This window comes from Gopherus evgoodei, chromosome 8 (assembly GCF_007399415.2).
Source record: "Gopherus evgoodei ecotype Sinaloan lineage chromosome 8, rGopEvg1_v1.p, whole genome shotgun sequence".
NCBI classification, from domain to species: domain Eukaryota; kingdom Metazoa; phylum Chordata; order Testudines; family Testudinidae; genus Gopherus; species Gopherus evgoodei.
This window is the reverse complement of record NC_044329.1, coordinates 89,154,057-89,170,508: the sequence shown is the minus strand read 5'-3', so window position 1 is coordinate 89,170,508 and position 16,452 is coordinate 89,154,057. Positions and strand designations below refer to the sequence as shown.

General features: G+C 45.7%; 1 protein-coding gene, 1 long non-coding RNA gene and 3 other non-coding genes across 10 annotated transcripts in view; 4 read left to right on the top strand and 1 right to left on the bottom strand.

The window, feature by feature from the left end:
- The first annotated feature begins 1,223 nt into the window (after positions 1–1,223).
- Positions 1,224–16,452, top strand: part of RABGGTB (Rab geranylgeranyltransferase subunit beta) — a 31,958-nt gene continuing 16,729 nt past the window's right edge. For 2 of the 6 annotated variants that reach the window (XM_030573767.1, XM_030573764.1), the window contains exons 1-5: positions 1,224–1,328; positions 2,309–2,416; positions 6,081–6,276; positions 8,453–8,543; positions 14,935–15,042. In XM_030573767.1, the coding sequence (XP_030429627.1) occupies positions 6,191–6,276; positions 8,453–8,543; positions 14,935–15,042 (285 nt within the window). In that variant the 5' untranslated portion in view covers positions 1,224–1,328; positions 2,309–2,416; positions 6,081–6,190. Of the gene's footprint in view, positions 1,329–2,308; positions 2,417–2,745; positions 2,831–6,080; positions 6,277–8,452; positions 8,544–13,605; positions 13,964–14,516; positions 14,788–14,934; positions 15,043–16,452 lie in introns of those variants that run through there. The other 4 variants (XM_030573766.1, XM_030573765.1, XM_030573769.1 and 1 more) reach the window with 4 other exon arrangements.
- LOC115656935 lies at positions 2,603–2,685 on the top strand. The gene has a single exon (XR_004001809.1). It is a non-coding gene; the product is annotated as a small nucleolar RNA SNORD45 (small nucleolar RNA).
- On the bottom strand, positions 2,808–15,554 carry LOC115656695. Its single transcript, XR_004001738.1, has 3 exons — positions 15,524–15,554; positions 10,008–10,010; positions 2,808–2,893 (listed from the first exon to the last, which is right to left on the bottom strand). It is a non-coding gene; the product is annotated as an uncharacterized LOC115656695 (long non-coding RNA).
- LOC115656931 lies at positions 6,957–7,039 on the top strand. Its single transcript, XR_004001805.1, has one exon. It is a non-coding gene; the product is annotated as a small nucleolar RNA SNORD45 (small nucleolar RNA).
- Positions 15,232–15,314, top strand: LOC115656933. Its single transcript, XR_004001807.1, has one exon. It is a non-coding gene; the product is annotated as a small nucleolar RNA SNORD45 (small nucleolar RNA).

Below are 16,452 nucleotides of genomic sequence, written 5' to 3'. Positions count from 1 at the left end.
CCTAGCTGTCTCTACACTGCTGGTGAGGTTGAACTAGCTACAGCCCTAAAGATGCAAAATTTTTCATAGGTCTGAGTGATGTACTGAGGTCTGTCTTGTAGACCAGACCTAAGGGAATGCTACAGCAGCACAGATCCTCCACTCTTAACGCTTCAGTGTAGACACTACCTCTGCTAACAGGAGGGCCTCTCCCATTACTGTAAGTAATCTGCCTCCCTTGGAGGTGGAAATTAGCTAGGTCATGAAGAATTCTTCCATTGACCTAGTGCTATGCTAGGGTTTATGTTGGCTTCACTGTTCTTTACAAGGGTGTGAATTTTTACACTCCTCCAGTAGTTAACAGTTAGGCCTGGTCTACACGAGAAAAATCTAAAGCGTGTTTTGTTCCCCCTTAAAGCGGACTAAGCTGCCCATCACCAAAGCACTCTTCCAGAACGCCTCCACTGGTGGAATTATCAAGCATAGCTATTATGCTTTACATTCATTCCCTCTCTGAACCTGCATTAACTTTCAAGCCTGAATTTGCTTTAAGTTCACTCTTGCAGTTAATCTAGTTCATTCTTTCCTGTATGGTGTGCTGCCACAGTGGGAGAAGCTACATCTCAATCTGCTCTTTGGTCTGGGGGGAGTCCTAGGTAGGATAACCCAGAGGCAGGAACAACGTTTATAAAAAAGCGGTGTGGGTGTGGGGGAATTAGAGATTGAAACGAAAACTATTTGTAAGCCTGAGAAGGAAGCCACAATCCCTCCCCCGAAAAAGTCTCCCTCTCTCTAACACGGCGGGAGTGCCGAGCAGTGTCCCTCCCTGGGCAGAAGGGGCTAACGGAACGTTGGGGCAGCGGGCCGGCGAGGTGGCACTGCTGGCGGTGTGCTGACCCCACCACAAGCCGCTGAGCACAGCGCGGACGCTGCCCCGCGATGAGCCTGGGCCCCGTCGAGTCAGGACGGCTGACGCCGTGCGCGGGGCGCAAGCCGATGCCTGACGTGGCTGCAGCTGCGCGCAGCCTCAGTCTCTTGGTGACTCCCGCGAGACCCCACGTCGTCGCTCTTTGTTGTGCAGGCGGCGCCGGTCAGCCGGCTCCTCCTGAGGCGGGCAGCGCGTGCGCACCTAAGCGGAGTCGGTTTGTTGCTAGTCAGGGTGCCCGCACTGCGCCGCTGGGGCTACGAGGAGCTCTGCTCAAAGTAACCAGCTGCGCAGGCAGCGCCATAGACAGCTATGGCGGGGTCTTGACAGGCCGGCGGGGCACCGCCTTCTCCCGCTCAACTAGTCGCGACCCCGCCCGTAGGACAGACGGTTGGTGGCGCGTGCGGTGGAGGCTGCTAACATGGTGGGTGGCTCGCTCCTGCCGCGTGGTGCGGCCTTCTCCGGGCGGTCTCCCTCCGCATCCGCTCGCTGCTGGCCTGGGCCGCCCTTTTGCTGCCGGCTTCCGCTCTGTCGGGTCTCGGCGTCCGGCCGGGCCACCGGCCTGCGCCTGCTGAGCTCGCTTGGCTCCCGTCGCTCCCGGACCAGTTGGTTCGCTGCAGAGCGCGGGAGGCGTCGCCCCGCGGTAACGGTTGTAGAGCCCGGCGCCCGCTGCCAGCCTAGCGGGGCCCAAGCGCGCGGATCGCGGGGCGGCGGCCGTTGGAGTAACGTGGCCAGGGGGTGGGGGCTGCGATGGGGCCTGGGCTGGAGATGGAGACGGGGGTGGGGGGATTGTCCTCGGTGCCGGCCTGTGAGGGACTCGGGATGTGTAACTGGGCAGTGCCGGGCGGTCCCAGGCTGACGTTGCGGAGCCAGCAGGGATTAGGGGCAGGCTGGGGGCTGGAATCCGAGCGCTGAGCTGAGCGATCCTGACTTGGAATCGGGGCTGCGATGAGGCCGAGGCCCAGGCCCAGCCACAGGCCCAGCCACGTGAACCGTAGGCGGCTCGCTATTAACCCGTCCGCGTGGATTCGCTGCAGAGCGCCCCCTTGATTGCCACGGGGGGTAAGAGAGGAGGTTGGTTTTTAAAATAACTTGTAGTTTGGTTAATGTTTATCTGGATTAGTGAAAATGTAAACTTATCGAAGGTTTTACTTATAGACTTTGCTCTGTCAGACAAATTTTATCTGGAAAGAATAAAGCAGATGTAATGTCTGTTTTAAAAGAAAAGAAATACTGACAAATATTGAGCTTCGACAGGTACACATAACATGAATTAATTGTTCTCTGTTCTGTTACAATCAACTTAAGTGTTACTTGTAACAATAATCGGTTAATTAAAAATCAGGTACGGAGGTCTCTTTAGATTGATAATACAACTTAACTTTTTGTTTCTTTTTAAAAAAGGGAATGCCACAAAAGGATGTCGTTATAAAACCTGATGCACCAAGCACCTTGTTTTTGGAGAAACATGCAGATTACATAGCTTCTTATGGTGCAAAGAAAGACGATTATGTAGGTATTTGCTTATTTCACTATTGAAAATACTCTGATAAGCGATATAGCTTGCCCTTTCCTGCACTGATAGGAGTAGGTTGGCAGGTGATGAGTTAGGAAGTTAGGTATCTTTTTGGCTGAATGCAAAAGGAAGGGTTAAAAGAAAAGATACTGTTCTGAGAGGTGGCGATGGTGCTTTTCCTAGGTCAATGATGAGACTTGGCATGTATTATCTGACTCTAAAGTTGAAGATCACTGCTTCAGCTCTAGAATTACTCTGAGACCTAGGAAACGTGATCTTTTGTTTATTAAGATGAATTTGTGTTATAGTGCTATGTCTTCCCAAACATCACGTATGCCCCATAGTTGCCTTTCTGCCTGCTATAATAAGCCTCAACATCACTGGATTTAATCTGGATTCTACTGGAAAAGGTACTATTTTGAGACTTCCATATTATTTTAGGTGTAGCCCTAAATTCAGTGTATTACAATAATCTAGTCTAAGGGTGAAAGGGATACAGGTAATTGCAGAGGTCTTCATCTGAGAGGCAAAGTTGCAGCTATCTTTGCCAAACAGAGACAAAAAGAAGCACTCTTGTCTGCTACTGCTATTTATATATTCAAAAGCATGTGAAATTCCCACAGGACCCTTACATTGGAATTCAGGTAACACAAGACAGGTGCGCCTGTCTCTTCCATATATTTCTCCTAGCCAACCAGCATGTACCTTATGTCTTGTTAATAGTGAACCTTAGCCAACCAACCTTGTCTGGTTTTATAAAAGACAGTACTGTTACTGGTGGGGAGATCAGACCCACCTCCAGAGGCAGTGCAGAAATAAGGGTGATACACCCTCACTTCTTTGCTGCAGAAGCCCAGGAACTGGGCTCCAGGCTCTCTCTCTCTCCCCTTCTACCCCCCCCACCCCCCCGGCCGCAGCTGTGGGTCCAAGTGCTGAGCTCCGGGCTTCCTCCTGCAGCATCTCTCGCCTCGCTGGGGTTTTTCACTCCTGGTACCTGCAGCTGGGGCAGCCTCGGCTTCTGGGCTTGCCCCGCCCCTGGCTCTGGCACCAAGCCCAGGGCTTCCTCCTCTCTGGGCTTCTGCTCCTGACGGCTGCAGCCAGGGCGGAGGAGGGGACAGACAGTCTGGTCTTGGATCTTCTGGCCCCTGCCACTCCAGCCAGGGGTCGGGGCTTCCATAACACATGCGCACACACACTCCTCGGGGCTGCTGCTGTGCCTCTGGGTGTGGAACTCAGGACTTTTGCTCCTGCCATCTTGGCCTCTGGGCAGCTCTGTCTTGGGGCTTCCCCCCCTGCTGCCACTCTTGCCAGGCTTCAGGGCATCCCAGGCTCAAGGCTCCTTCCCCTGCAGCTCCCTCCAGGGCTCAGGGTAACCTGGTAGAGGCTTCTTCTGGGACTGGGACACCGACTTTTTTTTTTTTTTTTCCTGGGGGATTCCTAAATTGGCCAGGCGCCCTGCCTTAATCTGACCCTGGTGTGGACTAGCAGCTAGGAACCCCTGTCTGGGGTGCTCCCAGCAGCACTGGGGGAGATCCTATCCACCTCTGGGATCTTCCTCTAACTGCAGGAAGCTGGGTGTGTGCTGCCTTCAGAACCCAGCTCTGAAGGCAGCACAGAAGTAAGGGTGGGAATTTCGGGACCTCGCTACAACAACTTTACAAAACCTCCCCGCCTCTTCATTCCCCTCCGCGCCCCCCCGTGCCCCACACACATGGACACTCTATCCCATTTTGAGTCAGGAGCGCCACAGTTACAAGATTCTGAAATTTCAGATATAAACATCTAAAATCTTTAAATTGATCAAAAATCCTCTAGCCATGAAATTGACCACAATGTACTGTGAATTTTGTAGGGCCCTATTTATAGCTGTGGATTGGGATTTTTTTGTTTGTTTGTTTGCGGTGTAGATATGCTTTGAGAGGTCAGGATGCAGTGGGTTTTCAATGGCAGGGATCCTGGAAGCTCTGAGAACCCTGGTTCCCCTCCTGTATCTGCAGCAAGGAAGCCCTTATTAGAGCCAGGGCTTTCAGGTCCTGACTCCATGGCAAGAAGCCCTGGAAGCCTTGCATAATAGGACTGCCTTTGAGTGTTGGGAACCTGGTTCCCAGCTCAAGTAGTCCACTTGGCTTACCTATCCGAGATCCTCAGATCCTGGGACCCTAGGCTCCACAGCAACCCACCAGGAAGTCTGTGATGCAAGTTTGTCAAAGCAGACTGTTTTGAAACACATCTGGTTCAGTTGATTGGCTTTTTCGACGGAACTGTTTTGTAGGAAATTTCCTGACCATCTCTAATTATTGAACCTCATATGTTTCCTTGTTTCGGTCTGGTTTGGTTTTAGTGGTCCACTTTCAAGTCCCCCAATGGTCTAGCCTTAACCTTTGTGCCAGAAATACCAAAACATGAGGAATTTTCTCTTGGGAATGAGTACTTGCAGATCCTTTCAAATACAGATATTCTTTAGGAATCCTCAGTATGCTGGAGGCATATCTTGGCATGTTAGCGGTCAGTTCTGGGAGCAACGTTTAAGTAGAAAATGACATAGTTAGTTTAGCCATGTGATGTGTATTACAATATTGGGCAGGCTTATGACTTCAGCTGGGCATATAATGCATAATTCTTTATTAAATTAATCTCTTGTATCCTGCTCATAATAGTACTGCTTAGATAACGTTTTAATAGAATTACAAACTAAGTGAATTGGACAGTCTAGTCAGTTAGTACCTTTTCCCAAAGTAGTCTGTAGCAGTTGTGCATGGGGTTTTTTAAGCCAGTTATAAATATCTGTATATATTTGATATTCATAAGGCTACACAGAGAAAATGTACAGAAAAATAAAATTAGACATTTAAATATGACAGGTCTCCCAAGAAATTGGTCTCAATTACGTTTTAAAGTGTGGTGTCTCTAACTGAAGCCTGCCTTCTCTTTTGCCATGTGTATGGTCTCGCTTTCCTGCTCACCTGTAGCAAGAAAATACATAAATTACTATGGAATTTTATAATACAATATGAATAATCATAGGTCATGCTGATCAAGAAAGATTTTATAACAATATGTTAAGCTACAATAAATGAGTTTTTCTCTTCCTGTTACTCTAAGTTGCTTTGCTTTGATTTTGGGAAATGGCAATTATGTACTTAACTGAATGTTAGGCTGTTACTTTGAGGGGACCATTTGGTTTAGTAACTTGAGCAAAAGACCAGAGCCAAGAAGATCGTAACTTATGATCTGGTCTGAGCTACTATCTTGCTGCGTAAATGTGGGCAAGTAACTTGACCTTATGCCTCAGCCATCTAAGATGGAAAAATTTAAGTAAAAGGCAGCAATTCACTGACTCAGTTGCAGTATCTTAACCAGCTTAGAAAGCTTATATTTCTTAAGTAAACAACTTAGAATAAAGTATAACTTGGCTTGTTGGTTGGATGGGGAGGATTTGGTTCAGAGAACTTGGTAAATTCTGCAATTCTGTACGTCACACTGAGCCCTGCAAATCCACAGATACCTGCATTCTATCTGTGGCTACATGCATCTGTGGATGCAGTTGTATTGTTAACATCTTTGCAGATAGGCTGCTGATCCAAATTTTTGTATCCAAGCAGGGCTCTACTTGTTTCTATATCTTTGTCTGCTTAAGAACTAAAATTCTGTACTACTTAGGAGTACTGTATGTCGGAATATTTGAGGATGAGTGGTGTCTACTGGGGACTGACTATAATGGATCTCATGAGACAGCTGCAACGAATGACCAAAGAAGAAATCTAGCATTCATGAAATCATGTCAACATGAGAGCGGTGGAATAAGTGCCAGTATAGGTCACGATCTCACCTTTTATATACCCTTAGTGCTGTCCAGGTAAATATATTGAAAAGAAAATATTGGAAGTAAGTGAAAACAGCTGCTTAACTTAATAGTGTATCGTGCCTGAGTTGAAACTCTGAATTGAGAAGCTTCTGTTTTAAAGCTTACTAGTACAGCAATACAAATTTGAGAAGTAAAACATTGATGTAGATTTTTTTTTAATTGTAAGCTATTAAACACTTTCTTCTGTGGTGTTGGGGCCCCACGCACAGAGGTTGACTCAAGTGCATCTTGTCATTCTGAGCCAACTTATACTGTAGTATTTTCCCAACTTGCCTGCCTACTCATATTCAGCTAATAATGTAGAGCATTCTTTCAAAGTGAAGGTGTGGTCATGAATCTGCAGCTGACAGGAAGCCGTACAACAGAGATCCTCGTGATTATGCACTAGCTCCATTACAGATCTAGGTTCTAACTACTTGTAGAGTCAAGTTTCCTCTGCTCTATACCAAAAAAAGTTACCCAGGCCAGTTTTAAACACTTACAAGAACTGAATGAAGTTAGTGGAAAATACATTTGGTCCCAGTTTGTCAAACTATCTAAATGGCATTTAAATACTCTTGCATCATAGATCATTTTCTAGGGAAGAAGTGTTGTGGGTTGTAATCCTTGAATAGGGTGAAATATAAAGTAGATGTGTCTGGTAGTGAGAGATGGGGCTTAGGAGTTTCGCAGGTCAATGATGAGTCTTGGCATGTATTATGAATCTAAAGTTGATGATTATCACACTTTAGCTCTAGAATTACTCTGAGACCTGAGGAAATTGCTGTGCCCACTCTTTTTAGTTTGAGTGAGTACCAGCTATTGTGGGTAGAGAACCACACTTCTGCTTATCATAAATTTGGGTACAAGTTATTCTCAGTGTCTTAATTGGTTATGATACATTCTGGACCTAGTTTGGGTCCATCCATGCTGACCAGCCAAAAGATTTGTACGTAGGGTTCCCAGCCCAGTATAGAGAGGGAATAAGTCTTGAGGTCCTTCCGATTTATTTAAACTTCTTATGCTTAATATTGATGTTACTATAAGATGATAAAGCTACAATAGATTGCAGCCTAAATATAAACTGAGAATTAAATTTGAAAATTTAAGAGTCAGGAAATGCAAATCAACAGTTCTTTTTAGCAATGCTAAGCTAACCCACCTTGCACATGCTGTATTCATTTATATTGTACATTAAGAATTCTAAACTGCTAATCCAAAATAAATGTAAATTACCATCAGAAGCTTAATTTCTGCTTTTCCTGTCCTCCAAGTCTATTATGTTAACATTGACGTCTTGTGTCCTGTTTTATTGTTAAATTTAAAAAGCATATTACAACACTGGAGTATTATGCAATGCTCTGTAAACTGCAAAATATAGATTACTGCAAACACTGTAGCTGGAATTGTGGCATTGCTAATTTTGTTTTCTGGAACTCCATAGGACTTTAATTGCTATCAACAGATAAAGAGAACATAGACTTGGATGAAATTTTTCAAAATTTTGTTGAAATTCTCCTTCTTTCCACCGCCCCCTTTATAATCCTGCTCAAATAGCTGTTGGAAAAACCTCTATAGAATGAATCACTTACAGGATTTCCTATAATATGATTTAACTAAAAATTTCATAACTTAAAATTCTTCTCGCTATTACCAAGCATGTGCTTCTTATTGAGGACTAGTCTATAATTTTAAAGTCTGATGGTTCTTAAATTGTGATTTCTTTTTTGAATTTATATTTGTAAAAAGGTGCCCATCCAAAAGCTTTCTGCACCTTTCCATTACTTAGGTATACATGCTACTACAAGCTTAGAACATTCTTCTCTCCTAACAAAATTCAACCATAATCAGACACTAATAAATCAACACCGTGTTCCATGATGCTAGTTTAACTCAAATGATTACTTACAACTTTAAAGTGGAGAAAGAGATTATGTTGAGACCATGCATGGAAATCTTCACCTTAATTTGGGAATTTTAAAATTTTATGGAATCATGTTTGTAACGTTGGGTAGGTTGCAGTTAGCTGAAGCTTTCATGGTAGTTAAAATTTTTGTAGTGATTTATGTTTATCAATAAAATGAAGTTGTGTGTTTTTGTTTTAAGAAAACTAGGGCTGTGGTTCTCTGGTAAATTCTAGGAAACTTTACCCTTTTAGTAATTGATTTGAGTCATTTTCGTGTTGCAGATTCTTACCTTATGTTGTTGATGTCATAAAATTGTGGACTACGTATAAAGCCTGCAAAAAGAAGATGGATCATTTGCCGGAGACAAATGGGGTAACATATCTTTGAAATTGCATGGATGGGTTGACACATTTCATATAATAAAGCAGTTAAGAATAAGTCGCTCTGCATGTTTTTTCACTATGTATTATGCATGAACTGCATTTATTTCCCTCACTGTAAAAAGGAGCCATTGTGTAACAGCCAGTCACGTCATGGCTTTTCTAGATGACTCAACTTAGAGAAAAATTGATATAAATAACAAACTGATCAACCTTCATAGAAGCTTCTGAAAGCTGAAAACTTGTTAGAGCTTGTGATGGGGAAGTGCCTTCTCATTTCAGTGTAATTTGTACTAGATATTAATCTTTGAGTTTAATATCTAGTGATTTATAAGTTGTATATATTTATTGCTTGTAAAAGGAACTACCTCTCTGCATAGTAATGACACAAATCTGTGTCTGCATTCACAGCTTCTTAAAATACTGATCTCGTTTGATTTTTATTTTTAAAGGGTGGGTATGTTCACCTTTTCTTCTATTGACATTTTGAAGTATTTTTTATATGAAATATTAAAATTTCAGTATTGTATCCTGTTGAATATCAGTTACAACAGAACCATTGTTTCATTTTTCAATTAATAAAATGAACTGATCGAGATATTTCAACATATGCAAATACATAAACATCTATTTGAAGTTGACAAGCTATGTGTTGGTATTAAAATAGTCATCCGTATTCAGCACCAACTTTTACATTTCAGCCAGTTTGTCATAATATAGTAATAACATGCACAGGCAGGGATATGACAAATACTAACAAGAATGTAAATTATCAGACCAGATTACTGAAATGCACGATAAATAGGGCTACCATTGAGGAAAATTCAGGAGCAAAGGCTAGTACAGAATGCGGTTAGCTGCTTGATTGGTGATATGAGCTACAACAAGGATATTAAACCATTTCTGAAAAACTGCACTCATTCCCTGTTTGCATCTGGGGTACAGTTTAAAGTGTTGACTTGAGTTATAATTACTATGGTCTAATCAACACTGGGAGAAGAATTACTGGTATAGCACGCACACAGACACACACACACCCCCATGTATGCACAGTTGCTGGTATAACTATTGATTCCATTAGCAAAATAACAAACTTTTTAAAAGAATATAACTATCTACACTAAGGCTTTTTTGCCACTATAGAAATGTCATAAAAATCACTCCTCTAACTGATGAAACTAATACTTGCAAAAGTTTCTAGTGTAGACCTTGCCTGAGAGACCTTCTTTCTCGATCTGTGCCTTCATACCAGCTCAAGACCTTGAGCATTGTGGAGACTGGTGTTGATGTATTCTTGAGGGTCCACTGCTCTTTAACTTGTTTTGTCCAAAGTTGTGAGTCTTTCTGGCCTTCAGATTATGATATTGAAGAGTTGAGAGTGGGCAATGTGGGTAATTAACTGGTGAATGAATCACTGTTTTGACATTTTTCAACCAGTTCTTTCTATTCAGTGCACATACTGTGTACTGGGTGCCTTTTATAAACTGAAAAATAAATAGCATATTTACACATTTATCTCAATCTTGGCTCCAACACTACATATTATCTTACATGGCATTTCTGTCTGAGGAATGGAATGACTTGTACGGCTCCCTCAGACCTCCCACGCACATAAAAAGTGATTCCCATGGGTCATCTGAGCTGGCATGCTGTTTTCATGTTCCCCTGCCCCCAAGCATCCAAAACTAAATTTGTAATTGTATATTTCTGTACAGGTGGTTGATGAACTGTATTGTCAAGAAATTGTTGGTTTTGCAGAGGCCCTAATGGAAACCTATTGCATGTGGTAATAGTACAGACATTACAAATAATGGGAGAGAGATTTCAAAGACTGGAAGTTGTCTATTTGCTCTAATTACAGGGTGGTATTTGGCTCTTTTAGTTGGTACTTGACTACGTTTCTAAAAGCCTGGTAAAGGTATTCCCTCAGAAACCGATGAACCCAATTCCTGGAATGTTTGTATTTTGAAGGACGCTTTACTCTTAGGGCTTGGTTGTAGAACACTCCAGGGGGCTTTTGGAAATCCTTTAATCTATTCTCTGAATACCAAAGTAATTAAGTGACTATGGTTTGGCATAGCTATAGCCCGCTAGTTAGGTATGATATCATGTAGTATTTGAAATAGTACTGTGGATTCTCTTTTTATTATCTGTAATAGTGTGGCTCCAGAACACATTTTTATTCAAAGCTTGCAAAAACAGAATACTAAATTTTATCTCCAGAACTTCTTATAAGTAATAATATTGGAATGGAGTGTAATTGAATTTTTTCTTTTTATGTACTTTATGCATTTTAGATTCTCTGTTGCTCACCCTTTGAAAGAAAAAATAAAAGGTATGTCTACATCCAAAATTTTGCAGCGCTGGTTGTTACAGCTGTATTAGTACAGCTGTATAGGGCCAGCGCTGCAGAGTGGCCACACTTGCAGCAACCAGCGCTGCAAGTGGTGTTAGATGTGGCCATACTGCAGCGCTGTTGGGCGGCTTCAAGGGGGGTTCGGGGAACGCGAGAGCAAACCGGGGAAGGAGACCAGCTTCGCCGTGGTTTGCTCTCGCGTTCCCCAAACCCCCCTGCAAACCGCAGGGAAGGAGACCTGCTTGTTCGGGGAACGCGAGAGCAAACCAGGGAAGGAGACCAGCTTCGCCGCGGTTTGCTCTCGCGTTCCCCGAACCACCCTGCAAACCGCAGGGAAGGAGACCTGCTTGTTCGGGGAACGCGAGAGCAAACCAGGGAAGGAGACCAGCTTCGCCGCGGTTTGCTCTCGCGTTCCCCGAACCACCCTGCAAACCGCAGGGAAGGAGACCTGCTTGCTCGGGGTTCGGGGAACGCGAGAGCAAACCGGGGAAGGAGACCAGCTTGATTACCAGAGGCTTCCTCAGGTATGTTGGGATACCTGCTTATTCCACGGAGGTCAAGAAAAGCGCTGGTAAGTGTCTACACTTGATTACCAGCGCTGGATCACCAGCGCTGGATCCTCTACACCCGAGACAAAACGGGAGTACGGCCAGCGCTGCAAACAGGGAGTTGCAGCGCTGGTGATGCCCTGCAGATGTGTACACCTCCTAAGTTGCAGCGCTGTAACCCCCTCACCAGCGCTGCAACTTTGTGATGTAGACAAGCCCAAAGTCTGTCTTTGAAGCCAGCCAGGTGTTAGAAAACGACAACTCTACCAACGTTTGAAAGAACAATAACTGCACTCCTAGAATTCTGACTTTAACAAACAACGGCTGCCTTGGAAAGTGCATATAGCTTGTGTATTACAGAACGATAGAAATATAAGGCCAGAAAAGGAGCCCCACGCTGAGGAAGGATGAAGTATATACATATTATGCAATTTACAAGTCATATAGTAAAGTCTCTAAGGTTCAGGGCAGCAGCTGTCAGTCAGGCTAGCTTTCTCTACATGCTGGTGAGGTTGAACTAGCTACTGCCCTAAAGATGCAAAATTTTTCATAGGTCTGAGTGATGTACTGAGGTCTACCTTGTAGACTAGACCTAAGGGAATGCTACAGCAGCACAGATGCTCCACTCTTAACGCTTCAGTGTAGACACTACCTCTGCTAACAGGAGGGACTCTTCCCATTACTGTAAGTAATCTGCCTCCCTTGGAGGTGGAAATTAGCTAGGTCATGAAGAATTCTTCCATTGACCTAGTGCTATGCTAGGGGTTATGTTGGCTTCACTGTTCTTTCCAAGGGTGTGAATTTTTACATTCCTCCAGTAGTTAACAGTTAGGCCTGGTCTACACAAGAAAAATCTTAAGCGTGTTTTGTTCCTACTTAAAGCGGACTAAGCTGCTGCCCAAAGCACTCTTCTAGAACGCCTCCACAGGTGGAATTATCAAGCACAGCTATTATGCTTTACATTCATTCCCTCTCTGAACCTGCATTAACTTTCAAGCCTGAATTTGCTTTAAGTTAACTCTTGCAGTTAATCTAGTTCATTCTTTCCTGTATGGTGTGCTGCCCCAGTCGGAGAAGCTACATCTCAATCTGCTCTTTGGTCTGGGGAGAGTCCTAGGTAGGTTAACCCAGAGGAGGGCCCAACCTTTATAAAAAAGCGGGGTGGGGTGGGGTGGGGTGGGGTGGGGGATTAGAGATTAAAACGAAAAAGATTTGTAAGCCTCAAGGAAGCCACAATCCCTCTGTCACGGAGTCACCGGGCGATGTTCCGGAACTCCTCCCCACCAAGCCAGGCAGGACTTTGGGGAGCCTCCTCTCCCTTGGAGCAGACTTGTTCAGGGCAAGAAGCTCACACGTCTTCACCTCCTGAGTCTCTCCCTGGAGCATTCAGCATCCTCTGCCCCTCCGTGCGCTTCCCACTGCGAGTCCACCCCAGCAGGGTCCTGGGGGAGCCACCGGGTCCTGTAACCCCACTTTGCAGTCAGACGTGACTCTTAGCCAGCCAGTAAAACAGAGGTATATTCAATGACAGGAACAGGGTCTAAAACAGAGCTTGTAGGTACAGAGAACTGGACCCCTCGGCCGGGTCCATTCTGGGGGTCAGTGAGCCAGACCCCCATGTCTGCCCTCAGCCAGCTCCAGACTAACAACCCCCCCAGCCCCTCCTCTCTGCTCAGCCCCTTTCCCCGGGCCAGGAGGTCACCTGATCCCTTTGTCTCCAATACCTTCAGCTGGCACTGTTGCAGAGGAGGGGCCCAGGCCATCAGTTGCTAAGAGACAGAGTGTCAGGCATTTAGGTGCACTGGCCCTTTGCTCTGCCAGATACTTAAGAACGGCCATGGGGACACTGAGGCACCAACACAGTATTCAGAGAGAACATTAAGAACTTTCCCAGTTCCTTACACCCTCCCCTGAAAAAGTCTCCCTCTCTCTAACACTGCGGGAGTGCTGAGCAGTGTCCCTCCCTGGGCAGAAGTGGCTAACGGAACGTTGGGGCAGCGGGCTGGCGAGGTGGCACTGCTGGCGGTGTGCTGACCCCACCACAAGCCGCTGAGCACAGCGCAGACGCTGACCCGCGATGGGCCTGGGCCCCGTCGAGTCAGGACGGCCGACGCCGTGCGCGGGGCGTAAGCCGATGCCTGACGTGGCTGCAGCTGGGCGCAGCCTCAGTCTCTTGGTGACTCCTGCGCAACTGCGCGAGACCCCCCATGGGCCCCACGTGGTCGCTCTCTGTTGTGCAGGCGGCGCCGGTCAGCCGGCTCCTCCTGAGGCGGGCAGCGCGTGCGCACCTAAGCGGAGTCGGTTCGTTGCTAGGCAGGGCGCCCGCACTGCGCCGCTGGGGCTACGAGGAGCTCTGCTCAGAGTAACCAGTTGCGCAGGCAGCGCCATAGACAGCTATGGCGGGGTCTTGAGAGGCCGGCGGGGCACCGCCTTCTCCCGCTCAACTAGTCGCGACCCCGCCCGTAGGACAGACGGTTGGTGGCGCGTGCGGCGGAGGCTGCTAACATGGTGGGTGGCTCGCTCCTGCCGCGTGGTGCGGCCTTCTCCGGGCGGTCTCCCTCCGCGTCCGCTCGCTGCTGGCCTGGGCCGCCCTTTTGCTGCCGGCTTCCGCTCGGCGGGTCTCGGCGTCCGGCCGGGCCACCGGCCTGCGCCTGCCGAGCTCGCTTGGCTCCCGTCGCTCCCGGACCAGTTGGTTCGCTGCAGAGCGCGGGAGGCGTCGCCCCGCGGTAACGGTTGTAGAGCCCGGCGCCCGCTGCCAGCCTAGCGGGGCCCAAGCGCGCGGATAGCGGGGCGGCGGCCGTTGGAGTAACGTGGCCCGGGGGTGGGGGCTGCGGGCTGCGATGGGGCCTGGGCTGGAGATGGAGACGGGGGTGGGGGGATTGTTCTCGGTGCCGGCCTGTGAGGGACTCGGGATGTGTAACTGGGCAGTGCCGGGCGGTCCCAGGCTGACGTTGCGGAGCCAGCAGGGATTAGGGGCAGGCTGGGGGCTGGAATCTGAGCGCTGAGTTGAGCGATCCTGACTTGGAATCGGGGCTGCGATGAGCACGAGGCCCAGGCCCAGCCACGTGAACCGTAGGCGGCTCGCTATTAACCCGTCCGCGTGGATTCGCTGCAGAGCGCCCCCTTGATTGCCAGGGGGGGTAAGAGAGGAGGTCGGTTTTTAAAATAACTTGTAGTTTGGTTAATGTTTATCTGGGTTAGTGAAAATGTAAACTTACTGAAGTATTTACTTATAGACTTTGCTCTGTCAAATAAATTTTATCTGGAAAGAATAAAGCAGATGTAATGTCTGTTTTAAAAGAAATGAAGTACTGACAATGAAGCTTCGACAGGTACAGATAACATGAATTAATTGTTCTCTGTTCTGTTACAATCAACTTAAGTGTTACTTGTAACAATAATCGGTTAATTAAAAATCAGGTACTGAGATCTCATTAGATTGATAATACAACTTAACTTTTTGTTTCTTTTTAAAAAAGGGAACGCCACAAAAGGATGTCGTTATAAAACCTGATGCACCAAGCACCTTGTTTTTGGAGAAACATGCAGATTACATAGCTTCTTATGGTGCAAAGAAAGACGATTATGTAGGTATTTGCTTATTTCACTATTGAAAATACTCTGATAAGCGATATATCTTGCCCTTTCCTGCACTGATAGGAGTAGGTTGGCAGGTGATGAGTTAGGAAGTTAGGTATCTTTTTGGCTGAATGCAAAGGGAAGGGTTAAAAGAAAAGATACTGTTGTTCTGAGAGGTGGCGATGGTGCTTTTCCTAGGTCAATGATGAGACTTGGCATGTATTATCTGACTCTAAAGTTGAAGATCACTGCTTTAGCTCTAGAATTACTCTGAGACCTAGGAAACGTGATCTTTTGTTTATTAAGATGAATTTGTGTTATAGTGCTATGTGTTCCCAAATACCACGTATGCCCCATAGTTGCCTTTCTGCCTGCTATAATGAGCCTCAACATCACTGGATATAATCTGGATTCTAGAATAGGTACTATTTTGAGACTTCCATATTATTTTAGCTGTAGCCCTAAAGTCAGTGTATTACACTATTATACCGCTCAAGGTAGTTAAGACCAAAGCAGGCTGTGAAGAACTTTAAAGAGATCTCTCAAAACTAAGTGATTGGACAACAAAATGGCAAATGAAATTTAATGTGGATAAATGTAAAGTAAAAGCAGCAAAGAATCCTGTGGCACCTTATAGACTAACAGATGTTTTGTAAAGTAATGCACATTGGAAAAAATAACCCCAACTGTACATACAATATGATGGGAGCTAATTTAGCTACAACGAGTCAGGAAAAAGATCTTGGAGTTATCGTGGATAGTTCTCTCAAGATGTCCATGCAGCGTGAAGAGGCGGTCAAAAAAGCAAACAGGATGTTAGGAATCATTAAAAAAGGAGATAGAGAATAAGACTGAGAATATATTATTGCCCTTCTATAAATCCATGGTACACCCACATCTCGAATACTGTGTACAGATGTGGTCTCCTCATCTCAAAAAAGATATTCTGGCACTAGAAAAGGTTCAGAAAAGGGCAACTAAAATGATTAGGGGTTTGGAGAGGGTCCCATATGAGGAAAGATTGAAGAGGTTAGGACTCTGCAGCTTGGAAAAGAGGAGACTAAGGGAGGGGATATGATAGAGGTATATAAAATAATGAGTGATGTGGGGAAAGTGGATAAGGAAAAGTTATTTACTCATTCCCATAATACAAGAACTAGGGGTCACCAAATGAAATTAATAGGTGGCAGATAAAGTTCTTCACACAGCACACAGTCAACCTGTGGAATTCCTTGCCTGGGAAGGTTGTGAAGGCTAGGATTGTAACAGTGTTTAAAAGAGAACTAGGTAAATTCATGGTGGTTAAATCCATTAATGGCTATTAGCCAGGATGGGTAAGGAGTAGTGTCCCTAGCCACTGTTTGTCAGAGGATGGAGATGGATGGCAGGAGAGAGATCACTTGATCATTGCCTGTTAG